This window comes from Prionailurus viverrinus, chromosome A3 (genome assembly GCF_022837055.1).
Source record: "Prionailurus viverrinus isolate Anna chromosome A3, UM_Priviv_1.0, whole genome shotgun sequence".
In the NCBI taxonomy this organism is placed as follows: Eukaryota; Metazoa; Chordata; class Mammalia; order Carnivora; family Felidae; genus Prionailurus; species Prionailurus viverrinus.
Genome location: NC_062563.1, coordinates 10462242 through 10489764, shown reverse-complemented (window position 1 = coordinate 10489764; position 27523 = coordinate 10462242). Strand labels below are relative to the sequence as shown.

At 50.0% G+C, this 27523-nt stretch overlaps 1 protein-coding gene and 1 long non-coding RNA gene across 2 annotated transcripts in view; one reads left to right on the top strand and one right to left on the bottom strand.

Moving 5' to 3' along the window:
- Window positions 1–27523, bottom strand: part of ATP9A (ATPase phospholipid transporting 9A (putative)) — a 131043-nt gene that overhangs the window by 36935 nt on the left and 66585 nt on the right. The window contains 6 exon segments of the mRNA XM_047852163.1: window positions 12498–12710; window positions 20745–20801; window positions 20803–20858; window positions 21783–21925; window positions 22914–23074; window positions 25025–25101. Of these exon segments, the coding sequence (XP_047708119.1) occupies window positions 12498–12710; window positions 20745–20801; window positions 20803–20858; window positions 21783–21925; window positions 22914–23074; window positions 25025–25101 (707 nt within the window).
- On the top strand, window positions 17883–26097 carry LOC125161890 (uncharacterized). Its single transcript, XR_007150797.1, has 3 exons — window positions 17883–17970; window positions 18521–18959; window positions 25908–26097. It is a non-coding gene; the product is annotated as an uncharacterized LOC125161890 (long non-coding RNA).

The window sequence follows — 27523 nt, the reverse complement described above, 5'->3', positions numbered from 1 at the left end:
CCAGCCCAGCCCCCTCGCCAGGGACCCTCAGGGCTGTACTGGAGGGACAGCCGGTCTGTAATTCCGAAATGGTGAGCACTGACAAGTGCCGCTGATGGGTGAAATACACCTGTAGGCAAACATCTTCCAACCTCGATTTCTTCTGCAGCGAACCCCTCAGGGGAGCGAAGGAACGAGCCACCACCAGGCTTGCTGCTCCCCACCCTGGGTCCAACCTCATTAAAACCTCCCCCGTCTCTCTGGGGACTGGTGCCCCCAGGACCTGAGCCCTACCAAGGGGGTGGGTCACTAATTCTCACCTTCCACTCACTGGCCCACAGCGTCACTCTGAAGCTCCTTTCTAACAGAAATCCCCAAGGTCCTACGGAGAAGAGACTGGTCCCCGACCCTTCTCAAATGCAGCAGGAACACACATTTCAGGGGTCAGGAGAGACCAATGCATGTCTTTGCGAAACAAGAGGACATGAAATGAGGTTACTTCTTATCCTGACGGATCCAAACCTCCGTTCAAGAGAATCACTCCATATCGTCCGATCAGAAAGGATTTGGGGGTCTTGAGTCTCATTGTCCCCAACAGCCAGAAGTCGGGGGGAGGGGGTGCTCTGAGACTTCAGGTCAGAATATCGAGAGGTCAGAGCAGCAGCAGCAAAAGAAACCCGTTAAGGTGAATGAATGAACAAATAAATTAACTCTACCAAATGGAAACGGAGAAGGGGGCGGAAGGCCGGGGAGTGGGGGCTCCTGAGTCGGCCGCGTGTTTTGGTTTGGGCCAGGAAATCAAAAGGACGGGCTGCTATGCTCCCTCCCCAAAATGCCCATCTGAAGAATTCGGGCCAGAACGATCCATGAAAGGGCTTTTTCATCATTTGTGGGTCAGCAATAAACCACCTGTGACAAGTCTTAATAATTTTCCCTTTGTACCTGGGAAACGCGTGCTTGGGAAATACGCCAGGTCAGGCTAAAAAGCCTTGAATTCTTGTCAGGAGTAGGATACGCAGCCATCGTCAGAGCGTGCGTGAATCTGGTATCTCTGGTGGCCTTCGAGAGGATCAACACCCAGACTCGCAAAGACTAGCCAGGTCGCACTAATCCAGCCTTTCAAGACCATGAATGCATCCAGAGACCGAAGGTATTCTTAATTAGGAAGCTCAGTGGACAATGCACTACCGGGGGGCTGGACAGGGAACAGACAGGAGTAAGGCTGGCCCCATGGGGGCAGGGGTAAACTGAGGCAGGAGCCACCCCGTTCAGCCAGCCACTGCCCAGGAGAAACTGGGCCCACCATTTCCAGATCTGACCTTTCCCAAGAAAAGCTGACTTTTCTACAACATTAAGTGATTAAAAATATATATATATATTGCTGCAGATTTTTTTTTTTTTTTTACCACATACAGCATGGAGCAAACAAAACACTGCCCCTGTTTTATTTATGAATCTTTGGGCAAGATGGTGGTTAAAAGGCCACTCCCTGATCCAAGTTTCTTTGATCCTGTACTTGAAATTCAGGCTCCTATCACTTAATCTGATGAAAATTTAGATTTGAAAAGAAAGAATGACATCATCTCCATAAAATCTTAGCCACTCAGAAACAACTTTGCCCTTAAGTCCATTCCGGGCCAACACTAACAAGAAACGGGACAGAACCGGCCCACCGCACAGCTGATCCCAAGGATAAGTCATTTGATAGTTTTCTACAGCGTCCCTAAACCATTCCCAACACCCCCTCTCTTCTGAGCAACCAACACGCTATTTCAAGATTCTTACCCCACTGGTTAATAAATAACATTGTCGCAGTGTTTTCTCCTTAAGTTCCTGACCTCGGTTTTCTGAACTCACCCTGGGGCGAAAACAAGGCAGCAGGAGGGCAAAGCCCCACCCACCTCCTAAATCTTTCTCCCTCATTTGCACACACGTCTGAATGCAGTCATTGTCCAACAGCCCGGAGCACAGGTACAAGGAGGCATTTAAGGAAGGGCACCCCTGAGCGATGAATGTGGTCCTGGAGGGAAAAACCTCAGGTCCGCACAAGGGCTGAGAAGGCAGGACCCCAGCAAGGCCACAGGTTTGCCCTTCCCGGGGGTGGTTTTTATCCTCACTCTCTGCAACACAGTTACAAAGATGCAAAAAGAGACACCTGGAGCCTTTTACACACACTTACACACACACACACACACACACACACACACACACACACTCCGAGATGTGCAGAGATTAAACCCGTCAGGCTATGTCAGGACATCAAAATTTAAGATGGACGAAGCGGGAGACAAAATAAATAATCTGTGGTGTACCTAAGCAGCAGGAAAGAGCGTAGCCATTAAAAATCCTATCACAGGGGCGCCTGGGTGGCTCAGTCGGTTAAGTGTCTTAACCGGCTTAGCTCAGGTCATGATCTCACAGTCCTTGAGTTCAAGCCCCATGTTGGGCTCTGTGCTGACGGCTCAGAGCCTAGAGCCTGCTACAGACTCTTGTTTCTCCCTGTCTGCCCCTCCCCTGCTTGCTGTCTCTCTCCCTCTCTCAACAATAAACATTAAAAAAAATTTTTTTAATAAAATAAAAATCCTATCACAGATGGCTACTGGACAGGGATAAGACAATATATTACCAGGTGGACAAATCAAGATAGAATGTGGAATGACTAAACATTTAAATTATAGGTATGGAAGAGAGGGGAAAAATACCAAAATAGTTTTTTTTCTCTAATTGTTTACCTTTTCTATAACAAGCCTATGTTACACTTACAAAATGTGCTTCTCGCTGAGCTGTATCTTCACTGTACTTTTTTTTTACGATTTTATTTTTTTAAGTAATCTCTGCACCCAATGTGGGGCTTGAACCCACAACCCCGAGTTCAAGAGTCGCCCGCTCCGCTGACTGAGCCAGCCAGGCGCCGGTTCACCATACTTTTCTATCTCCCAGCAAGGTGACACGGGCTCAGGAATGGCCTCCTTGGCAGACTCTGCCATCGATGGGGGGACCTGTGCACGCAGCTCTTTGTTGATCTCTCGTGCTGTCTGTAAGAGGGCTGTTTCAAGGTCACAGGAGATCAGAGGAGAAACATACCCTTTTGGTTTGTCTTTCTAAGGACAGGACCCTGGAGAGATGGGTGGTGAAGACAAGGCACTCGGGGGGCTCCCACAAGTTTTCTTAGCACCCAGTGTGTTAGCTTCTCCAGATGAGACAGAGGGAAGGGATCAAAAAAAACACACTTCACGGAGCCTGGGAGGCAAACAGACCCCGAATGCTGGCTCAGAACAGGCCAGAACAACCAGACGCTCTGGAAGCTCACCCAACATCAGCCTGAAGCTCCCAACACAGGTGCACAGCACTCAGTAGTGTTTCGTGAGCGACAAAGCACATGCGAGCCCTCCTCCCACAGGCAGAGAAGCAGTATCGCAGCCACAGAACCAGCCCCGGGACCCGGGCTGCCTGGTTTTCGTCTCGCCAGCCACGTGGCCTTGGGGACACCCGTCAGCCAACCTACGCCTCATCCGCTAAACGGGCACCACCGCAGTACCCGTGAGCCGTAGGAGGTGCCCAGAGCACAGTGCCCCTGGCACACCAAGCAGGAACTCGGCAGGTGGCCGTGTCTTTCTGTCGTCAGCTCACTGACGATTTGCCCCAAATCACCCCACTAAGGAACCTTCTTGCACTGCTGGTGGGCATGCACACTGGTGCAGCCACCGTGGAAAACAGGATGAAGCCTCCTCGAAAAGTTAAAAAGTAGGGGCGTCTGGCTGGCTCAGTCGGTAGAGCATGCAACTCTTGGTCTTGGGGTCGTGAGTTCGAGCCCTCCATCGGGCAGAGAGATTAGTTAAAAAAGAATAAAAATAAAATTAAATTAAGTTAAATTAAAAGTTAAAAATACAACTACTCGGGGCACCTGGGTGGCTCAGTCGGTTAAGTGTCAACTTTTTTTTTTTTTTTTTTTTTTGTCAACTCTTGGTTTGGGCTCAGGTCGTGATCTCATGGTCGTGAGACTGAGCCCTGCCTGTGTCAGGCTCCATGACGGGCGTGAAGCCTGTTCAAGAGTCTCTCCCCGCCTTTCCTTTCGCCCCTCCCCCACCCGCACACACACACGCTCTCTCTCGGAAAAATTAAACGGAACTAGCCTACAACCAGTAATCACGCTACTGGGTATTTACCCCCAAAATAAAACAACAAAAGAATATACGCACCCCTGTTATTTACAACAGCCAAACTATGGAAGCAGTCCAAGTGTCCACTGACAGATGAATGGATAAAGAAGTGACAGATGATCTATAAAGAATATCCCACTGTGTGTGCGTGTCTGTATGGAATACGGAGTATTATTCAGCCCTAAAACAAGAATGCAATCTGGCCATTTGCAATCACAGGGATGGAGTGAGAAAGTATAATGCTGAGCAAAATAAGTCAGAGAAAGAGAAGTATCATATGATTTCACTTAGGTGCGGAATTAAAACAAAACAAATGAGCAAGGTGGGGGTGGGAAGAGAGAGAAACAAGCCAAGAAGCAGACTTCTATAGAGAACACACTGATGGTTACCGGAGGACAGATGGACGGGGGTTGGGGGATGGGGATTGAGTACACTTCGGATGAGCACCGGGTGGGGTCTGAAACTGCTGAAACATTATATTGTACACCTGAAACTACTATTACACTGTACGTCAGCTATGCTGGAATTAAAATTAAAAATTTTTTTTAATTCAAAAACTAAGTAAAACGGGGGTGCCTAGGTGGCTCCGTCGGTTAAACACCCGACTCTTGGTTTCGGCTCACGTCATGATCCCAAGGCTGTGAGATCAAATCCCACGCTGGGCTCTGCACTGAACATGGAACCCATTTGGGATTCTCTCTCCCCCTCCCTCTCCCCCTCCCACTCCCCCTCTCTCTCTGCTCCACCCCTTCCCCCCCCCCCGCCGCCCGCCAAAGAAATAAAAATAAAAATAAAATCCCCCCGGTAATCAGGTCAGAATGTGGCAATTAAACACAGCCAGCAGCTGCGACCGGGGGTCTCAGGAGGCCAATGTGATGCCCTCGCCTTCCATGAAAGTCAGCAGACAGGAGGATCTTGAAATGCCATCGAGAGACGATACGAACCCACGGCAACCCAATGCTTTAGTCAACCTCAGGCCTCTACTGATGTTACACCTCAGTGATGCTCCAAGTACTGACACGCTTTAAAAACAAGAGCTACTGAAAGCAAGGTACAAAAGTGAATCTATAATCTCCAATGTGCTCTTCTTAAATTTTTAAAAATGTGTCAATAATTAAGGGGCGAGAAAAAATTCTAATATATGCAAAGAAAGATCTCTGCATGACTACTCGGTTACTGGTGACAATGGGCGTCTCAGAGAAAGATGTCCAGGAGGGGGAAGTCTTGTGTAGAGGGGGCAAGATGAAAGTTTCAGGGTAAGAAGGAGACACGCTTCTCATCCTATGACACGAGCATGGGGCAGGCTTGCAGAACATCCTATACGCGATGAGAACTTGTAATTAATCGCTCTGAAATTAGTGAGCTATTCAAGGCATGGCCAAGGCACTGAGAAACTTTCAATCAAAACACACATCACACACACATGTACTCACAGGGCACATGTGTGTGCACACACAAGCACCCCTACATAAACACAAACACAGATACATAAACACACACACACACACTTGTTGCAGACAGAAATCCAACAGGAATGTGACAGCCATAGGATTTGGTAAGGGATGTGACTTCACTCACTTCACCCTCCTTCCTTCCCTGGGCTACACGATGAATCTGTACCACAGAAACATGCAATTATGTTTCTACATAGAGACGCATGTGCTTGGGGAAAATCTATAACAATGTAAACTGTAATCTCTACGTGGTGGATAAAATTAATATTTATCAACGTCTCTTTTCAATCTACATTGTTACTTTTTCTGTAATGAAGACATAAGTACTTGTGATTTCACATGCCTAAAAAAAGTTGTATTTTGTTTTTTTCATATGAAAGAATTCCTGAAAAAGACAAACGAATGGATCGCAGGGTTGATTCTACCTGCCTTAGGAGAGCACCTCCTTGACCATTCACGCCAAGAAACGAACTCGTTAGAAAAAACCGCATCACGACCACGACCCCTCCACCCTCTCCCACTGCACCCCACCCGTGACGCTGACAAACACCTGGGAAGTGACGGAATGCTGTCCGGGCCGGGCACCCAGGAGCACCTCTCTCTGGCCAGATTAGATCTAGTTCATTTCCGCTGGGAGTTACTGCATGGTGGCAGGCAGGGCGCAGCGCCCCTCGGGCTGTAATCAATAGCTGAATAAAGACACGGCAAGCCTTCCAAAGCAGAATGCGCACAGGAAACAAACCTAGGAAATCCTGCTTTCTGTTACAGGAAATGAATCCTACCCCAACTGGTAGAAATTATTCAGGCAGCCTCCGAAGTAAAAAGAGTCCTGGTCTCTGTGTGGATTCCGTACACGTGACCTTGCCTGGACCAGCAATGTTTTATTGATATAGAATTTCAAAGGTGGGATTCTAGACGCAGCCAAGTCGATGCGGAATCCTACAGGGATTTAGAAACAGTAGCCTTCTGAAAGATTTTGCTGGAACTAGATTTAGCCTCCTTTCTGCCACCTGGTGTATTTATACACAGAGATTTGTATTTTCAGAAGATGCACACTGCATCTTTTTTTTTTTTTAATTTTTTTTCAACGTTTTTTATTTATTTTTGGGACAGAGAGAGACAGAGCATGAACGGGGGAGGGGCAGAGAGAGAGGGAGACACAGAATCGGAAACAGGCTCCAGGCTCTGAGCCATCAGCCCAGAGCCCGATGCGGGGCTCGAACTCACGGACCGCGAGATCGTGACCTGGCTGAAGTCGGACGCTTAACCGACTGCGCCACCCAGGCGCCCCTACACACTGCATCTTTTGAAATAGTTTGGAAAGCAGGTCAGTGAAATATTAATAGCAGTTACACCTTTAGTTAGTAGGACGACAGTTTGCTTTTTACTTTATCTGTATTTTCACATCATCTGCCATAAACGCGAAATAACTATACGATAATAAATAAAGCTGGGGGGGGGGGGGACACTGACCTCTGTGGAGACACAAAAGACCAAAAGAAAATACCTCTTTTTTTTCTTTTTTTTCAATCACTACTCGGAATCTTAGAAAACCAAGAGAAATCTGAATCTGAGTGGAATTTATGAACAGGAGCGGAGAAGCACAAAGCATTCTGTGAAAGATTAACCCTCATGGAAAAACTCTGCCTGGCCCTAAACCAAATATATCAAAGTTGGGTGGGAACCAGGAGCCTGAGACAGGCGTTGAAGGCCTCCCGTATGCGTGCCAATCAATAGCCAAAATTAGGAGCTCACAGGGAGCGGTACTGATCAGATCGTCATTTCCGAAACTTGTTCAAATGCCAATCCCATTAAACCCCCTCCAAGCTACTGGTCCTCCGCCCATAACTACCCAGAATCTGGCCCTCTTAGACATCTATTCAGGGATAGTGTCTCCCAGTTCCAGATGGAAAAGCAAGATCAAATAGACTAAATTCGGTGGAGAGATGATGACAGATCTGAAGTTTTTGGCTACTACAGCACAAGTCTGAAGAAATGGGTCGGATCATCCATATCCGTCCTCCTCCCACTGTCCCTCGCTCACACGCAAGGCCCATCTCAGAATCTGGCCAAGGGTTGCAACATCCTTCACCCCTGGAAATCTGGTTCAAGTGTCAGTGGTCACGGATGAACTGGGTGCACAGTTGTGCTGTGCCATAAACACCAAGCAGACCACAAGGGGTCGCCTTCCAGGAGCCACAATCCAGTGCCCCCAAGAAGGACAGATGACAAGGGGTCATCCCCCAGGGGCCACAATCCAGTGCCCCCAAGAAGGAGAAAGAAGCTACTGGACAGGGAAAGCCACATCCGAAAGTCCTTTAATTTTTGAAGTTCGGAACAGGTTCTCGTTGTGGTAACCCCGCCCCTCCCCAAACGCCATCAAGCACCAGGCTCACCGATGTTCTCCAATTAGTCTGGACCTTCGAAACACTTCATTTACCAGAGAAGCCCCGTCCCTCCCTAAAATGAACAACAAAAAACAACCGGAAGCCCTTGTAACGCTGAGGGAAGAGTAAGATGGTTTAAAAATGATTCTAGGAGGCGCTTGGGTGGCTCAGTCGGTCAAGCATCTGACTTCAGCTAGGGTCATGATCTCGCAGTTTGTGAGTTGGAGCCCCACGTCAGGCTCTGTGCTGACACCTCAGAGTCTGGAGCCTGCTTCTGATTCTGTGTCTCCCTCTCTCTCTCTCTGCCTCTCCCCGGCTCACGCTCTCTCAAAAATAAATAAAAACATTGGGGCGCCTGGGTGGCTCAGTCGGTTAAGCTGCTGACTTCAGCTCAGGTCATGATCTCGCGGTCCGTGAGTTCGAGCCCCGCCTCGGGCTCTGTGCTGACAGCTCAGAGCCTGGAGCCTGTTTCCGATTCTGTGTCTCCCTCTCTCTGACCCTCCCCCATTCATGCTCTGTTTCTCTCTGTCTCAAAAATAAACGTTAAAAAAAATTTTTTTAATAAAAATAAATAAATAAATAAAAACATTTAAAAAAAGGTACTGGGGTACATGCACATAATTATAAAAAGCTGTCTTTAGACTATTCAAAAATTTGGGAAGGAGGGATGATGAAATATCAAGTTTAAAACAGAGGGTATGAAACTCTATGCTAAAATTCCCTTTTCAGTTAAAAATATACGAAAAGATATTGGGGGTGCCCAGCTGGCTCAGCCAGTGAAGCATGCGACTCTTGATCTCAGGGTGGTGAGTTCGAGCCCCATCGTGGATGCAGAGATCCCTCAGAAATAAAATATTAAAAAAGAAAAAAGGGGCGCCTGGGTGGCACAGTCGGTTAAGCGTCCGACTTCAGCCAGGTCCCGATCTCGCGGTCCGGGAGTTCAAGCCCCGCGTCAAGCTCTGGGCTGATGGCTCAGAGCCTGGAGCCGGTTTCCGATTCTGTGTCTCCCTCTCTCTCTGCCCCTCCCCCGTTCATGCTCTGTCTCTCTCTGTCCCAAAAATAAATAAACATTGAAAAAAAAAATTTTTTTTAAAAAGAAAAGAAAAAAGATACTGGAAGATCACACATCAAAAACTTCTTAGTGGCCTGTAGAAAATAACTTAGTAAAATGACTAAGAGTTCGGGTTCTGACAAGACGTCCCCTGGGTGAAAAGCCTGGCCCTGTCACTCGGGGCTGCCGCAATACGATGAATCAGCAAGGGGAAGGGAAACTTGGCCGCGTTAGCATCTCTGAGAGCAGGACAGGCCAACGGCTCGCGCCTCCTTACAACGCGCACTGAGGACAGCGGCAACGACACAGACACGGAGCCTGCCCCGTAACTAAGTGTCAGACCCAAACTAAGGAACGTTCTACAAGATAGTCGCCTGTGTTGCTCAAAAGCGTCAAGGCCATGAAAGTCCAGGAAAGCCGAGGAGCTGTTCCAGATTTAAGGAGACAAGAGGTGTGACAGCAGAATGCAGTTTGTGCTCCCGGGTTGGATTCTGATGGTGGGGGTTGGGGGAGAAGGGGGATTCTTTTTTTTTTCTTTTTTTTTTTTTTCGTGAAGTAAGTAGAAGCTAAGTCATGGGACAACTGACGACATTTCAATAACCCCTGCAGGACAGAGAATTGTACTGTAGCAATGTTAATTTCTGATCCTGATGAATGTCCTTGTTTTTTAGGAAGAAAAAATAAAACACTTAAAAGCAAAAAAAGATTGGGGGCGGGGCGCCTGGGTGGCGCAGTCGGTTAAGCGTCCGACTTCAGCCAGGTCACGATCTCGCGGTCCCTGAGTTCGAGCCCCGCGTCGGGCTCTGGGCTGATGGCTCAGAGCCTGGAGCCTGTTTCCGATTCTGTGACTCCCTCTCTCTCTGCCCCTCCCCCGTTCATGCTCTGTCTCTCTCTGTCCCAAAAATAAATAAATGTTGAAAAAAAAAAAAAATTTAAAAGATTGGGGGCGCCTGGGTGGCCGAGTTGGTTAAGCGTCTAACTTCGGCTCAGGTCATGATCTCAGGGTTCGTGGGTTCAAGCCCCACATTGGGCTCCACACTGCAGTGCAGAACCTGCTTGGGAGTCAGTCTCTCTCTCTCTCTCTCTCTCTCTCTCTCTCTCTCTCTCTCTCCCCCCCCCCTCCTCCCCTGCTCTCTCTCTCAAAATAAATAAACTTAAAAAAAAAAAGGCAAGTCAGGATCATGTCTGCAGCTGACTCTTCGAAGGTGAGAGAGACTGATAAAGCACAGGTAGAAAAAGGCTAACATTGGAGGAATCTGAGTGAAGTGTTGGTAAGTCTGAAATGATTTCCAGAATAAAAAGTTTAAAAAAAAAAAAAAAATCCACGTGACTTTAGGCTAAATGTTCAACCTCTCTGTCCTGGATGTTTCTCCTCTGAAAATGGAGATAATAAAAGTACCTCTTAGTTGCTAGAAAGATTAACTAAGATAATACACAGAAAGCACTTCAAATGTGATCTGACGGGTATCAGATGCTCAAGGAAAGTTGCCTATTGTCATCTTTTAAGAACGAGACTGCAAGTGACCCAGTTTCTTCTTATAGCTGTCTGAAGTGTCCAAATTTTCTATCCTGAAGTGTAATGGCTTTCGTAATCAGAATACAAGTTTTCTGGAAGGGAAGGAGGGAGAAGGAAAAAAGACCAGAATGTTCCCTGTGCCCGAATCATACTCACGTCAGGAAGGCAAAGAATAGATTATTTTCATACTGGCCAAGTGCTCTGCTACACGTATGCAGAGTGCTCCCATCATATGAGACCCCGGGAGGAAAAGCAATTAGGGGCTGGTTACAAAAAATAAAGATCAGCCATGCTACGAGACTCTCTGCTCTTGAACATGGAATCAGATGAGTCCTTGTGGTCCTAGCAAAATAATGTGTTTACATATAAACAACGACGTGGCTGACGAAACTTCATCAGAACGCTTTAGTGTTTCAAAGGACGCCATCGTGAAAGTACAAAGACAGCCTTCGTAATAGGAGAAATTGCTTGCGAATCATATATCCCATAAGAGACTCTGGTCTAGAATATACAAAAAAAGCCTCTTTCAACTCAACAACAAAAAGACACATAAGTAAAAGGGGGCAAAGGACACTGGAGAGAAGATACACAAGTAGCCAAGAAGCACAGGAAAGGCTGCTCAGCCTCAGCGGCCATCAAGGAAATGCAGAGGAAAACCCCGAGGGAGATGTCACTTCACGCTCCCTAGGACGGCCAGAATCAAAAGGCCCGACAAGGACACATGATGGCAAAGAAGGAGGGAAACTGGAACCCTTACGCGTGGTTGGTGGGGATGCAAAATAACGTAGGCACTTTAGAGAGCAGTGTGGCAGTTTCGAAAAGGTCAAACATGTAGTTTTGACCATACAGCCCGGCAGTCCTACTCCTAAAGATACGCCAAGAGAAATGAAGATTCTCCAAAGATACACCAAACACTTGTGAAACAAAGGTCCGCGGCGGCAAAAGAATAAAAGAAAAAAAGAAGCAATCCGAAAGTCCATCGACTGACAAACGGATACACAAAATGTAGTACTATCCACACGATGGAACATTATTCGTGCACAGAGAGGCATGAAGGGCTGAGACGTACCATCGCATGGATGCGTCTTGAAAACAAACGCTAAGTGAGAGAAGCCAGACACACGTGTCACATACTGTAAATTTCCATTTGTGTGAAACGTCCAGACTCCGCAAATCCGGAGAGAGCGAGCTTGGGGGGGCGGGGGGGGGGGGGCAGGAGTCAGGAGAAGATATGGGATGGAGTGCCTCCTTTAAGGGTGATAAAAACGTTCTCCCCCTGATTGTGTAACGGAGGCCTCAGGCCGCGAGGATACTAAATGCTAAATGGGTAATTGTATGGCATGTGGATTGTATCTTAATAAGGCTGATGTTTTTAAAAAAGGGAAGATGTGGATTAAACGGGACCCTTATGTGCTGGCCATCTGAATCACAAAAACACCTCTTTGCTATTTGTGCACTTGGAATGGATCTTTTTTTCTTCTTCTTCTTTTTTTTAATGAAGTACTCTGAGTATCCTCATTGATTTTTTAAAAAAAATTTTTAATGTCTATTCAGTTTTGAGATAGATAGAGACGGGGTGGGTGGGGGAGGGGCAGAGAGAGAGGGAGACCCAGAATCCGAAGCAGGCTCCAGGCTCTGAGCTGTCAGCACAGAGCCCGTCGTGGGGCTCGAACTCACGGACTGTGAGATCATGACCTGAGCCGAAGTCGGACGCTCAACCGACCGAGCCCCCCGGGCGCCCCACGTTTGGGACATATCTTAAGTCCGAGAGTGTTTCCTCCAGGGGGAAGGAAGTTCTGCACGCGTGTGAAAGTGTGTTTCCCTGGCAGGGCCGCGCCACCCTGGCTCGTGTCTGCTCACGGGTGGCTCCCCGGGGAACCCCACGCCCGGCATGTGGAACAGAGGCGCACGGCGTCTCTCGGCGCCTCGCCACGCCTGCCGGCGGCTTACCTCGTCCGGGCTGGAGGCCTGGTACACGCGGCAGGAGTCTTCATAGCGCTTCTCAGCCTCGGCCTGGTCGGTCGCGCCGTTGGACTCGTACACGGGAGTCACGTTGTGGCAGAGGGCGATGGCCTTCACGGCCTCGTGCACACGGCTACTCATGGTCCGCCGCACCTTGGTGGTGAGCGTGGGGCCCTTCTGAGCAGGCGGGTCCTGGGATTGCTACGGGAAAGACAAAAGAACAAGGAGGATGACCGGAGACACAGAAGGGTCTAGAATGTGTGGAAGAGCAACCACGTGGAGACACTGCTTCTCTTCGCGTGGCTTCGATGCACAGCGCTCAGACGACATCTGCAGTGACACTGCGCTCAACGGCAAGTAATTTTCAGGAGCCCAATCGTTTACAGCAAAACGGAGGAAAAAGTTACAATTCAGGGGATGAGGGTCATTCTACCCGTGAACAAGTGAATCCGTCTTCCTTTCGGTGGCGTCAGGGCCTCTGACAGAGCGAAGCCCCCGCTGCGCTGCAGGCAAGGCCGGTGAGGCCAGGGCTTCTCAAGCTGGGCGCTACCGACACGTGGGGAGGAGGATTCTCTATTGCAGGGGCTGTCCTGTGCTCTGTATTCTATAGACCTCAGATGCCCTCCCATGGTCCATGGAGCCTACCTGGTCAGCCCCTGCCCACCTCTGTAACCTCCCTTCTCGCCACGTTCCTCGTCCTCCTCTCTGCTCCAGCCACACTGGCCTTTCTGGTCTCTGAACACTGCCACGCTCCTTCCTGCCTCAGGGCCTTTGCACCTGCCTTGCCCTCTGCCGGGCACATCATTTCCCAGATCTCAGCAGGGCTGGCCCACCCCATCTCATCACTGAAGGTCTCGATTCAAATGCTGCATCCCCAGAGAGGCCCTCCGCAAGAGCCCCAGCTTATCTTCCTGCCAGAAGTCACGCTTCCACGCTGCAATGCGGGATGTCGTGTTCCGGCTAAAACCGACTTGTGGACCTGACGACTCTCCCGTTAAGCCGTGAGAACGAACTTGTCCATGTGTGTGTTATCTGTCACCGCAATCCTAGGGCCCACGGCAGCGCCTGGCACGCACCGGTATTTGAGGAGCAAGTGAACAACTTTGTGTTGCTAAGGCGACGGTGGCACATCTTGCCCGGACAGGATTTTTTTTTTTTTTTTCTATTTCCAGGAAGAAATAAATATCAAATTGGCCGACATCAGTTCTGGGTTTTACATCACAGTTTGGGACGAAAAGAACCCCTGCAACATAGTCTTGCTCCACGGCTGAGCCCCGGAAGTCAGAGAAGTTTCGGGAGCGACTGGAGCCCACGGTCCATTAGAAACGTATTTCATCCAGCAGAAGAGAAGGGACCCGATCCTTTCGAATGAATCCCGTCTTCTACCCGTGAACATGTGGTTGCCCAAAATAGAGAACAGATGAGAAGAAAACGACTTTCATTTAATTTTTTAATACTATTTTTAGCAGTGGCATTAGACTCCTCAGGTAATTAGACAATTACTAAATTATTCTGGTCATACAGGCACACACAGTGCTCCGGCTTCCTGCTCTGTTAACCTTTGGTGCCAAGAGGACACGAGTTTCACTTCCAGGCCAAAGGGCACTGCATGGTTACGATAATTAGGGTAATGAATCAGAACTCCAGTTTAAATGAATCATTATTTGCCAAGTGCTTTTAATTATAAAGAATTTACCTCTAAAATTATAACAAGGACTGAAGATTTACAGAAAGGTCCTCTCCGCTGGAAAGACCAAATCCAGAACGTTCTCTCCGAGCTCTGTAATTTATGTTCTAGCCACAGACGCGTGTCTTCATTTTGCCCACATTCCTCAGCACCTGGACCAAATTATTATCTAACATCAGGGGCAACAGCAAGACCTCTGACCAAGCCATCGCTTCGGCCGGCAAGGTTTGCGGATAGCGGGTTTGAAGGAAAGGACAAGCGAAGGGCATCCTTCGCAAACCTCTGGATTTTACGAGCAATCTGATGTCAAATCTGCAGATGTCACATACTTCCAGCAGTATTTCAAATGTGGGCTGGCACAGAGCTTTGGGGTTTGTATCCCAGGGGAAACCAGTCTAGAGCGAGGCAGAGAGAGAAACACGGCCGCTCAGGTCTTTGCAAAGACGTCACTTCCAGACCAGGGCACCATCTGACAACAAGTCAGAAGGCGAGGCTGATTGGCCCCAACCAACATCACAGGGATTGGTGTAATGTCCCCACGTTCGTTTGTCTCTCTCCCCAATCAACAGTTACCCCCCTTTCCAACCAAGGTGTCTCAGGGAGGAGGAATTAGAATTGCCGATTCTGAAACTGGCTTTTAATTCTCAAAGGAAAGGCTCATCCACACACCGAATGGCAATCCACGTAGATCATTAAGGTGCTGGGAATTCCCAGGGGCTCCGCCAGCTTCCCCATTCGTATTAGGGCCCGGTCTTCAAACACCCTCATGTTGCCCATATGGAAGAGTTTCACGTCGTACAGTGTTTATCTCCAGCCTCCTCCCCACAGGCCCTTTAACCCACACACATTTCTCCTTACTTAAAAAATACCAGGGGAAAATAAAAACAGATGTGGTATCCACAGAGGCTGGTTACAGCTCTTTTCGCCCTGGGGAGAAACCACCGGTCCTCTCGTGGAAGGGGCACAGCACAGCTCCACATGAGGTCAGAAGCTAGAGGAGGAGTCAAGACCCCCACGTCCAAGGGCCCCTGGCCCCGGCCCTCGGGTGGGAACCTCGCACCACATAATGCTTCGAGGTCATGCGACATATCCCAGCCAACACACGAGACGCAGAGGTGAAAATGAACCATAGACCTCCATTTCTCGTTATCGATCCATGGCAGAGACGCGCCCCAGCGAGAACTCCAGTCTCTGTACGGGAGGAGAGATTAATGCAAAAACTCAATGCTGAGTCACCACAAGCATCCCTTTTCTTTCTGAAATGCAATGAAAACGTCACCACTTACGAGCATGCGTCATACTCACGGATACTAGGAATGGGCCGCCACTGGTAAAAATACACTCACATCAAAGAGGAAGGACTCCTGTTTCGACAGCCCTGCTTCGCTCCCCAAATAAAGCTCAAAGCTGAGAGCTCATTAACCTCAAAGGGCCACCCCCACAGAGACAGGCTCACACCCACTACTTCCAGAGGAGTCCACGGAGGCACAGGATGATTAAGCGGCTGAATAACCACAACGTTTACCGCTCAACAGACATCCTCCAGCATGACACAGGCAGCGCTTTTCAATTTGTTGAAACTGAACCCCACAGGACACCGGGGTTCTCAACGTGGGCACTTTCGCCCCTCCCCCCCCCCCCCCCCCCCCCCCGTCACGGGGCAGCGTCCGGAGATACTCTTGGTTGTCACAGCTACAGACACCTGGATGGTAGAGGCCAAGGGCGCTGCTGACCATCCCGCGACGCGCAGCTCACGCAACGAAGAACGATCCGGCCGGAAACGTCGCTGTGCCAGGGCTGAGAACCGGGGTACAAAGCCAGTGCCTGGACTAGGGTGCGGGAGGGGAGACTTCACCGCGCTAATCCAGAGCTGGACCCCATCGATTCCAAACTGCAGAACTGTGTTCATCACAGACTTCTGCCTGAATTTTTTAAATATCGCATCACCATAGGATCTCTCTTGACTGCTGTGTTTGGGGTTGTTGCGGGTTTTTTCCAGCATCTCATTAAGTTTTGCTCCTTGGGGGAAAACCTCAGTCTCCTTACCCTAGTCCTGGCCCTATTAGAAAACCATTAAAATTATCATAATCACTGACACGAGTGAAAAAAAAGTTAAGTTGGCTCGTGCGTGCGTGTGTGTGTGTGTGTGCGTGTGCGTGTGAAGAAAAGTAAGTTTGATAGTGATATTCTAACAGTGGTTCTTAACTGGAAACGCTTCTCAGAATAACCAATAAAGATTTTAAGAAATATATATGTTTGGGCCTTCTATACCTAAAGAATGTAGTAGTAAGGCCCAAGCATAGATACAGATACAGAGAGAGATTTTCTAAACCTTACACACAATTCTGATGCTCCACTCTAGTTAAAAAGAATTAGGAAAAGTATGACGGCTTCGTGTTGAGAAGGAAAAAGAAACATACACAGAAACAAAACATACCTCCCTCCAGACACGCAAAAGCAGAGGAACAGTTTGGCAGTGTAAATCTATGTTTTTTCTTCGTGCCTATCTACATTCTTTATTTCTTCTGCAGCAACGAAATGTATCCTAGGGGCGCCTGGGTGGCTCAGTTGGTTAAGCGTCACTCTTCGGCTCAGGTCATGATCTTGCCGTTCATGAGTTCGAGCCCTGTGTAGAACTCTGCCAACGGCTCAGAGCCTAGAGCCTGCTTCTGATTCTGTCTGTCTGTCCGCCTGTCGGTCTCTCTCTCTCTCTCTCTCTGCCCCTCCCCCACGCACACTCTGTCTCTGTCTCTCAAAAATAAACTTTAAAAAAAAAGATAAAAATAAAAATAAATTTCGCTTTAATTTTGAAGATGAAAATAAAGAGTGATTTTTCTGCCAGTACTCCACGGGTCATCTTGCAAACTGTTTTAGAGCCCACGGATTTAGACACTGATGTTCTGAAAAATAAGGGGAAACTTCGGATTCATAGTAGCTATTTTCAAACACTGCTGTTGTTTGGAAGGCTCACTTGTTACAAGTTTTATGTTGAGAGATTCTGTCCCAAGTGATCTGACCCAGTTGCTCCAAATATTGGGCTTCATGAAACACTGGCACAAAAATCCCATTATCCAACTCTAAATTTAAGTGAGTGACTGTAATGGGCTCAGGAGAATCTTTTCAGGTGGTGGGTATATTCCAAAACTGGGTTGTAGTGATCTAATTTAGTTATAGTTCCACAACTCTGTAAACTTACTAACAAAGTTACTGAAGGGACACAACATAGCTGAATTTTATGGCTGTTTTTAAAAACCCAGGAAAGCCTCCATAACCCCATCACAAAAGTATTTATGTGCTCACTGCAGGATTTTTAGATGTCATGAGAAAAGAAAGGACACACCTCGCTGAGGTGGGCGGGGTACTGCTATTCTGAGCTCACTCCAGTCTCCAGACAACCTAACCCTATAACACCCAGGCATTTTAAATGCAAGGCCAGGACGGGCAAATCAATTCACGAGCTTCCGCTAAGGAAGGGGGTGTGGGGTAGAGTTCATGGTTAAGACGTGTCGTTTTCTGCCTTTGAACACTTTACTATGAGTGCTATCTGTGCTAAGGTGAAAACGGACCATAAAAGCTGAGCTACGCAAATATTCCCGAGAAGGGATGGTTTCTGTAAATACCACAAGCTCATAAAAGCACCACCAAAATGCGCCAAGCTGTGTCTCCTGCCGGGGAACACGCACCGTGACCGTGAAGCTGTGCAGTGTAATCATCAGCTGGCCAGCGGTGCTGAGAAGGGGGCTGGAGAGGCAGGGGGTGTCCGGCCAGGCGCTGGTAAGCGTGAGATCCCAGACGGTGGACCCCCTCGGGTGGGGCCCGGAAGGCATTTGGGGGCCGATGGTTCAGACGGAAGAGTCCTTTCCGAGGCAGCTCCCCTGCCCTGGGCGGGGGAAGGGGGAGGGAGGAGGGTGGGCATGAAGGCCACGCCTGGACCACGTGCAAGTCTCAGCCCCAAGAGGGAGCTGACGGTACAAGGGGGACCCCTGAGCAAGAGGAGAAGCAGGAAAACCGTGCGGGGGGGGGGGGGGGGGGTCGGGAGGGAGACTGTAGGACAGCCGAACAAGGGGAGAGCGGAATTTCGCTCTAGCGAGTGAGAAGGGCTGGGGTGCAGACAGCGAGGGGGAACACCAGTATCTGCAGAGCAACGGAAGCCGGGGGGGGGGGGGGGGGGGGGGGGGCGGGAACCGCCTAGGACGGAGGTACAGGAGCTGGGACAGAGCCCTGGGGACACCGGTGCCACAGAGGAAGACAGGTCAGAGAGGGGCAGAACGGGGTTGGCTGTGGCCTTTCCTTCCTGTCCAACAGAGTCCTCGTGATTTTTTAGGAATCCTAAAGTACATCTTTGAAAATGGTCCATGGATCTGTTTGGAGACAAGCCACAAATGCCCACACGGGGAGCCTCGAAGAAACTACAGGAGTTTCACCACTGGCTGTACAGGAGAACGTTACATAAATCCAATTAACTGTCCTCCATTTAAAACCCACTCCCACTTCCCAGCTGCGTCTCCTACTCTGCCGTTTTTAGGAGATAACCTGGAAACCCAGGCATGCCTACCAGCGAATGTCCCGGAAAATTAAATGCCCGGTAGAACTGTGCCATGCAGTACTCATGGATTCCACCTTTAACCCCTGTAGAGAAATACTTCCTGCACATTTCTAACTGGATTTCTGACAACAAAATCATCGTCTATTTTGACAAATTTAAGCAAAACACGGCCTCTTTCTTCTCCTCTCCAAACAAGAGCCACAACATGTACCCGCAGGTAAGCACTTAGCCCTGATGTGTCTCAGAATTACCAAGGCATCTGTTGGTATGTCATCTTATGTTTTTTTTTTTTTAAGTTTATTTATTTTTGAGAGAGAGAGCGAGTGAGCACAAGCAGGGGAGAAGCAGAGAGACAGGGAGAGAGAGAGAGAATCCCAAGCAGGATCCACCCTGTTAGCACAGGGCCCAACCCGGGGCTCGAACCCACGAACCATGAGATCGTGACCTGAGCCAAAATCAAGAGTCGGATGCTCAACTGACTGCGCCGGCCAGGCGCCCCCTCATTTTAAGATTAAAACACAGAAACCCAGGGGCACCCGGGTGGCTCCGTCGGTTGGGTGTCTGACTTCGGCTCAGGTCATGATCTCACGGTCCGTGGTTTCGAGCCCGCGTTGGGCTCTGTGCTGACAGCTCGGAGCCTGGAACCTGCTTCGGATTCTGGGTCTCCCTCTCTCTGCTCCTCCCCCACTCAGTCTCGTCTCTCTTTCTCTCAAAAATAAACATTAAAATTTTTTTTTAATAATTAAACACACACACACACACACACACACAGAAGCCCAGCCCTCCCCTAATCGTAACGCATCAGAATCTCTCGGGTATTCCTTGCTTTTGTTCCATTTTGTATTTAAACGTCAGCAGCAATTCCGAGGAGCCGAGGTGAGAGCCACTGGTGTGACTTTTAAGGAATGTTAGCAATACCCTTCTGTGAAAAAAGGATCGATTTTGAAAAAACTCTGTGGGAAAAAATGTGGAGCAGCAGCAGAGCGGAAGGCCATCTCTGACAGGCTACTCTCCCACACGCGGTCGCGGGGGTTGACACGGAAGCTGATCGGTGACACTGTTTCAGGAGCAGGTGGCTCATTCCCGCTGCGTTGGCTCCTGACCAGGAACAGGAAGTGACACGAACCAGGAGGCTCTCAAAGCTATTTCTGGCACTCGGTAAAGGGCAAACAAGTTTCTCTTAGGTTTTTCCTAAGAGCTGTAAGTGTTTCCATAGAGCAGGTTAACTCGGGGAAGGAGGTAGATGGGGGAAGTCTCAACTGCAATTTCTTTTTTTATTTTTTTAATTTTTCTTTAACATGTATTTATTTTTTTTTTTTAATTTTTTTTTTCAACGTTTATTTATTCTTGGGACAGAGAGAGACACAGCATGAACGGGGGAGGGGCAGAGAGAGAGGGAGACACAGAATCGGAAACAGGCTCCAGGCTCCGAGCCATCAGCCCAGAGCCTGACGCGGGGCTCGAACTCACGGACCGCGAGATCGTGACCTGGCTGAAGTCGGACGCTTAACCGACTGCGCCACCCAGGCGCCCCAACATGTATTTATTTTTGAGAGAGACAGAGTGGAAGCTGGGGAGGGGCAGAGAGAGAAGGAGACACAGAATCCGAAGCAGGCTCCATCCAGGCTCTGAGCTGTCGGCACAGAGCCCAACACGGGGCTCGAACTCACGCACCGTGAGATCATGACCTGAGCTGAAGTCGGACAGCCAACCTACTGAGCCACCCAGGTGCCCCTCAACGGCAATTTCATCCAAAACATAAAGGACCGAAGGTCACCATGGGTTTGGAAGACGAGGTGGGGGCGGGGGGGGAGAGCAGGAATGACGGCAAACAGGGATGTGATTTCTCTCCTGGGTGATGAAGACGAAACTATAAATAAATGAAAACCACTGAAGGGCACACTCTGAACGGGCGAACTGAACAGTGTTGCGAACGATAGCTCAACACAAGTGTTAATAACTGCAAAGGAACTGTTTCAAGTGTCAAAACAGAAGGGTTTACCTGGGTATAAATGCTAAAAATGTGGCTCTGTACTTCGTCCATGGAGTCGAGGCCATAGGGCCACGGTGCCCAGATGGAGCCGTTTGAAAACCATCTCATTCTGGGTAAGCGTTCCTGAAACACAAGACAAATCGAGTAACTGTGCCCGCATCCTGGGGCTGTCGTTCACCGTGACCACGGCTGCCGTTTCCTGAGAGTTTACTGCTAGGTGTTTGCGCTGGCCTCCACACTGCCCCCGCCGGGCAGACCTCTGTGTTATGTGGCCTGCCCAGAACCTAATTCCTTTTCTTTTGAAACGGCATCCTGGGGTTCCATGGGGACACGACCACCGTCCCTCCCTGGGCTGGTCGGGGTGTCTGACTCATTCCATCGGCCAGGATGGTGGCCCAGGACGTGCACTAGATTCTATGCTGAAGGCGTCTGAACCTCCAGCAGACAGATACCTGGACGGGAGACGAACAGAATCAAGTTCACCCCAGTGACGGAGTCCTACAGAGACCTCCTGCTAACGTACCCAGAAATTCTCTGGTTCTGCTCCCTCCTGCAACCTAATTTCTCTCTGATTTGGTGAGCCACCCCAGACCTTTGTAACGGACGCTCTTTTGTCCCACGGCCACCAAATGGTAGAGATGAAGCTTAAGCCCAGGTATCGCCATGCCCCCGGCCTTGCTCGTGGTCACTCTGATATTAAACTGCGGAGTATTTTGGGGTGTGGTTCTGAGGGCCTGAAGCCAGACTGCCTGCTCTGTCGTCCTGCGCTTCTGACAAGGCGGGAAACCTCCTGTGCCTCATTTCCTCGTCTATAAAATGGGGATAAAACGAAACAAGCATAAATGAACACCCAGAAGAGCGCCCCGTGCGTAATTAGTACCGTGTAAGGCTTTGCTGCTTGACGATGGTGACGACCATCACGGTCACCGTCACCAAATAATCAGCCCTCATCCAAAGGTCCAGGAGCACCATCTCTAACACCTCCAGAAAGAGAATCCAGGCACCCGCCTCACCCAGAAGCCTCGGAAGGCCCAGGAAACAGCTCACCTGTCTTGTCTGTGAGCAAGTAGGAAATCCTCCCCAGCTGCTCGGGGATCGTGCTGGAACGAACTACGGTCCCGGGGATTTTCGAGTCCCTCCGAATCACCCAGCTGTACACGATCTTGCCCATGTCCAGGTTGACACGCAGACTAGTCAGAAGACCAGAGCAAACAGGTTAATAACAGCACATCGGCGAGGTTCCTAGGGTCTCTGCAGATGGCGAGGACTCTTAACACGCATCTGGGCCACAACATCTGGAACCCCTGCCTACAGACGCGCGTCTTCGGCTGAATCCCCACATCTGACAAGAGTCAACACGGCTCTCAGATAACTCACCGCCCAAGTTTTCACTTTCGTGAAGCGCTTCTATTTTGGACTAAGATAACACACTGAAAACTTTAGATGCTTTTAAAATACTGAAACGGTAGTTGTCTTAGTCCTTTTTTTTTTTTTTCCTAATTACTGGTCCTCTGAGCCAACGTATTTTGATAATGTGCTGCTCTAACTTGTGGCAAAATCTACGTTAACAGATCTACTACTGAAACCAGTCCGTGCACAGCTCAGCGGCATCAAGTATGATCAGCCTGTTGTACCACCGTCACCCACCGTCCGTCTCCAGAACTTTGTATCTTCCCAAGCTGTAATTCCACACCCATGAAACGACGCCCCGTTCTCCCCTTCCTCCAGCCCCTGGAACCCACCCATCTACTCTCCGTCTCCCTGAATTTGACTGCTCTAGGGAGCCCACAGGAGGAGAATCGCACAGATCTGTCCTTTGGGGAGCGGCTGGTTTTCCTCGGCGCAGTGCCTTCAGGGTTCATCCCTGTTGTGGTCCCCTCTGAGCCCGGACTCAGGACCAGTCTCAACGCAGCACTCCCAGCAGCCACTCCCAACCTCTTGAGCCGGCAGAGGAGATAGGACTCTGAGCGGTACCCCTGGCATAAAGCAGGCAGGGCAAGATCTTCCGGGCAGAGGCCGATTCAGGAAAGGATGCTTCACGGAGGAAGGCGCCCTCCCTCCTGATGCTGCAGCCGCAGAGCGCGGCTCACATCCTCGACCCTGACAGTTCCCGGTCATCGTTCTTCAAAGGGACCACGAGGAAAGAGAAGACAACGTCATGGCTCGTCCTCTGCTTACCTGATGGGAATGATGTTGGAGAACAAGAGGAGGAAGCGGATGATCTGTAGGTACCAACGACCGGCAAAGTGCTGAAGGGCAACCATGACGAGCGACACCACCACCAAAGCACCGAAGAGGATCTTGGTGAGGCAATTCACTTCCAGGTCAAACAGGCCAATCTGCAGGACAAGGCACAAAAGAGAGCTAGTGGGTGCTGGTCCACTACCCGCAGAACTGATCCTCCACTCAAGAACACCTCCACCCCGGTGAGTCGGTAGGACCCATCAGCCCCCGGAACCTTTGGTTGAGAACACCGGGCCCTGTGGGCCGGACTTCCTAACAAACATCCAAAGAACCTCGAAGAATTGGGATTTCAATTTTTTTTTTTTTTTTTAACAATTAAGAAGAGTTAGACTTGGGGCACCCGGGTGGCTCAGTCGGTTAAGCAACCGACTCTTGACGGTGGCTCGGGTCATGATCTCACGGTTTGTGGGATCCAGCCCCGCGTCGGGCTCTGCGCTGACAGCTCAGAGCCTGCTTGGGATTCTCTCTCTCCCTCTCTCTCTCTGCCCCTCCCCCACTCGTGCTCACTCTCGCTCTCTCTCTCTCTCTCTGTCTCTCTCTCTCAAAAATAAACTTAAAAAAGAAAAAAAGAAGATGGGGACTTGCAAACATATAAGCAGGTTGCCGCTGCGTTTGGTGGTGCTCTGTGTGGCATGACCTCTGCCATCCGCCACTGCCGCCTGTAAAATGACTCTGCCCCCACCTCTCAGATCCGCACCACACGCTGATCCAGCGCTGCCTGAGTTCAGGGCACACACACCCGGAGCACCTGACGTTTAAGGGCTGTATTGCTGAACACGAGGATCTTACCAATTACGTATTTACGTTAACGTGTATGTTAAAAAAAAAACGTAACTGGCACACCAAAGCCAGAACTTCACAGAAACGTGGCCCAGGGTAAGGCTGAAACCTCAAACAAACGGCCTTCCGGCTGTAAGGACGGTCATGACGGTGAGTGGCATTCGTTCACGGTGTCGACAGAAGAAATCGTTCTGTACTTTCTGGCTCCTCGAAACTGGAGGAGGGGCCGGGCTGGGAGGGCAGGTCACGGTGCGAAAGAAGCGACAACGGGGCCGCCACCGGGCAGAGGGCACCGTGGACCGCGTTTGCCACAGCCGGCCGTCAGCGGGGTGGGGGAACCCGAGGCTGCCCCCTCCTCGCTGTGCGGCTCGGCCGAAGGCGGTGCTTCTCAAGGCCACCGCTCGGCTCAGATGAGCCCGTGGAAGTGCCTGGGCTCAGAGGCTGGGGTGAGGGTCAAGTGGGATTCGGGTGAAGGATGGAGAACACACAGCACACGGGTGCTCAACACTTTTAACCTACAAGCTTTAACATTTTTATGAATTCACATACATACGTACGCATACCTGCTTATGTGTTACATGAACGCATCTGTAGGTACATAAACACACACACACACACACACACACACACACACACACACACACACGTATATGAAAAGACGGTAAGTTTGTATAAATGAAATAACACTGTTAGGTGTTCCTACCTTGATTTTTAATTTTTTTAAATGTTTATTTATTTTTGAGAGAGAAAGAGCATGAGCAGGAGAGGAGCAGAGAGAGAGGGAGACGCAGAATGGGAAGCGGGCTCCAGGCTCCGAGCTGTCAGCACAGAGCCCGACGCGGGGCTCGAACCCACGAACCACGAGATCGTGACCTGAGCTGAAGTCGGACGCTCAACTGACCGAGCCACCCAGGCGACCCTACTGTCTTTAAATCCAGCTCCTCGGGGGCGCCTGGGTGGCTCAGTCAGTTGAGCGTCCGACTTCAGCTCAGGTCGCGGTCTCACAGACCATGAGTTTGAGCCCTGCATCAGGCTCTCTGCTGTCACAGTGGGGTCCGCTTTGGATCCTCTGTCCCCCTCTCTCTCCACCTCCCGTGCTCATGCGCTCTCTCGCGCGCTCTCTCTCTCTCTCTCTCTCTCTCTCTCAAAAATAAATAAACATAAAAAGCCAAAATCTAGCCCCTTACCCAGCCAACACCAATCATCAAGATACATCAAGTCAAAAAGTTCTGACAAGGAGATGCATCTTAGGACCACATACACACCTTACTTCGAGGATTTGAGGTATTCATGACACTCCGGAGTTCTCTGCCCGTGTACAGAACAACACCCACAACGGTACCTAAAATCAGGAAAGCATAATGCAAAGGGCTGTTAACAAAGACGATGATCTATGGCCACAGTGACCAGTATGGTAGCCATGTGACCAGTGGCCACATGAAGCCATTTAGATTTAAATGCAATTGGAAGTAGTATGTGACATACAGCTGCCCATTCTCACTCCACGTTCGCCAGGTTCAAGTGCTCAACAGTCACAGCAAAGATACAGAGCACTCGCACCGTTGCCATAAGGTCCGCTGCTCAGTGCTGGTCTGTGCGGCCCAGCAGCCTGGGGGGGAGTGGAGGTCTGTCCTTTGTGCCTCTGCCCTCAGAGGTCTCCAGAGGTGCCTAGAACGTTCCTATCTTCATAAACAATTATGGAAGTTCAAATACACACTCTTCTTATTAGAGCATATTCTTCCCGCTGAGTCCGATTCCTTTCAGACACTGTGTCTTAATGAGACTACTGGGGGGGCGGGGGGAATGTCTGTCCACAAGATAATTCTTCCCTAAGAACTCCCCTGCTCCCTCTCACCCCGCCCCATACCGCGCTTTCTAGAAGTCAACAATTTATAGGAGGAACATCAAAGGCTAGCTGACATTAGAAAAGATGCTCAACTTTGTGAATCATCAAAGAAATGCAAACTAAGCCATTTCAATCCCTATCACAGCAACAGAAATTCCACAGCTTGAGAACATCCAGGGTCAGCCGAGAGGCAGAGAAATGGGTTCTGCCGCACATGCGGTTGGCTGGAGCGTACGTTGGGACAACCTATTTTGGGGTGAAACTGGCAAGATTAAAAATTTACCACTGTCTGCCCTTTTCAGGGTATGCCGTGACAACTCTCAACACGGTGGGGAAGACAGACAGCGAGGGAGCAAACGAGAACAGGTAGTCACGGACAGCGGCAGGTGCCATGGTGAAGTTCAGGCAGAAGAACGGGAAAGGAGGCCGGAGAAGGCTGCCGGCCTGTGCCGGGTGGTCAGCAAAGCAGTCTCTGAGTTGAGGACACCTGAGCGGAAGCTCGAACCCTGAGAAGGGGCCAGCCCTGCCAAACCTTCAGGGAAGATTCCCAGGAGCACAGGCAACCTAGTTTCTGCTGGAACATCTGAACTCTCCTCCCTCAGAGGGACATGCAAAGCCTCAGAGAGCCTCAAACAGAGTTGGTGGAAGGGCCCGAGCCCAGGTGAAGCACAGGGACTGTGTCCCCCGGACAAAGCCCTGGGAGGAGACGCCAAAGTCCCCCTTCCAAGCTTAATGCACACGATGCGGTTCCCTTCCAGGAAGGCTCAGCAGATGGCAGGCCGGGGAGAGCTCCCTGGAGACTCCCTGGCAGATGGCAGGCTCCAGTGACGCAGGCCTGCGGCCGCGGAGACAGTTAGACTAGGGGTGGCCACGCAGCCACTGCACCCACTCCTACACAGAGGTGGTGGGTCTCAGTCACCGACGTCCAGGGTCCGAGAGGGTCCTAACAACTAGGGCCTCTGAACGGGTCCCCCGCTGGCGCCAGCTGACCTCAGTGCCTCCCAAGGCCGCTGAAAATGGCCTCCCCCCCCCCCACCCTCCGCCTGTGCTGAAGACCAAAACCACCTCCACAAGATCCAAAGGCCGGCCACTGTCACCCAGAGAGAAACCACAGACCTCTGCTGGTCTGTACAGCACTTTAAAGGTTTTGGATTCGGGGCGCCTGGGGGCTCAGTCGGGTAAGCGTCCGACTCTTGATTTCGGCTCAGGTCACGATCTTGCAGTTCGGGAGTTCGAGCCCTGCTTCGGGCTCCACGCAGATAGCGCAGAGCCTGCTTGGGATTCTCTCTCTGCCCCTCCCTCTCCATCTCTCTCAAAACAAACAAATAAACCTAAATAAATAAAGGTTCTGAATTCATTGCCAACTTTGAAATACAGGAGTTTTCATGCAAAAAAAATTAAGGGGCGCCTGGGTGTCTCGGTCAGTTAAGCATCCGACTTCAGCTCAGGTCATGCTCTTGCGGTTCACGAGTTCAAGCCCCGTGTCGGGCTCTGTGCTGACAGCTCAGGGCCTGGAGCCTACTTCGGATTCTGTCTCCTCTCTCTCTGCCCCTCCCCCATTCGTTCTCTCCCTCTCTCTCTCTCTCTCTCTGTCTCTCTGAAACATAAATAAAAACATAAAAAAAAAGAGGGGCGCCTGGGTGGCTCAGTCGGTTAAGCGGCCGACTTTGGCTCAGATCATGATCTCACGGTCCATGAGTTCGAGCCCCGCGTCGGGCTCTGTGCTGACAGCTCGGAGCCTGGAGCCTGTTTCGGATTCTGTGTCTCCCTCTCTCTCTGACCCTCCCCCGTTCATGCTCTGTCTCTCTCTGTCTCAAAAATAAATAAATGTTAAAAAAAAAATTTTTTTTAAAAACCATAAAAAAAAAGAAATTAAGAATTCTGGCCTCTCACGGAACATCAGAAGATGCGGTGACAC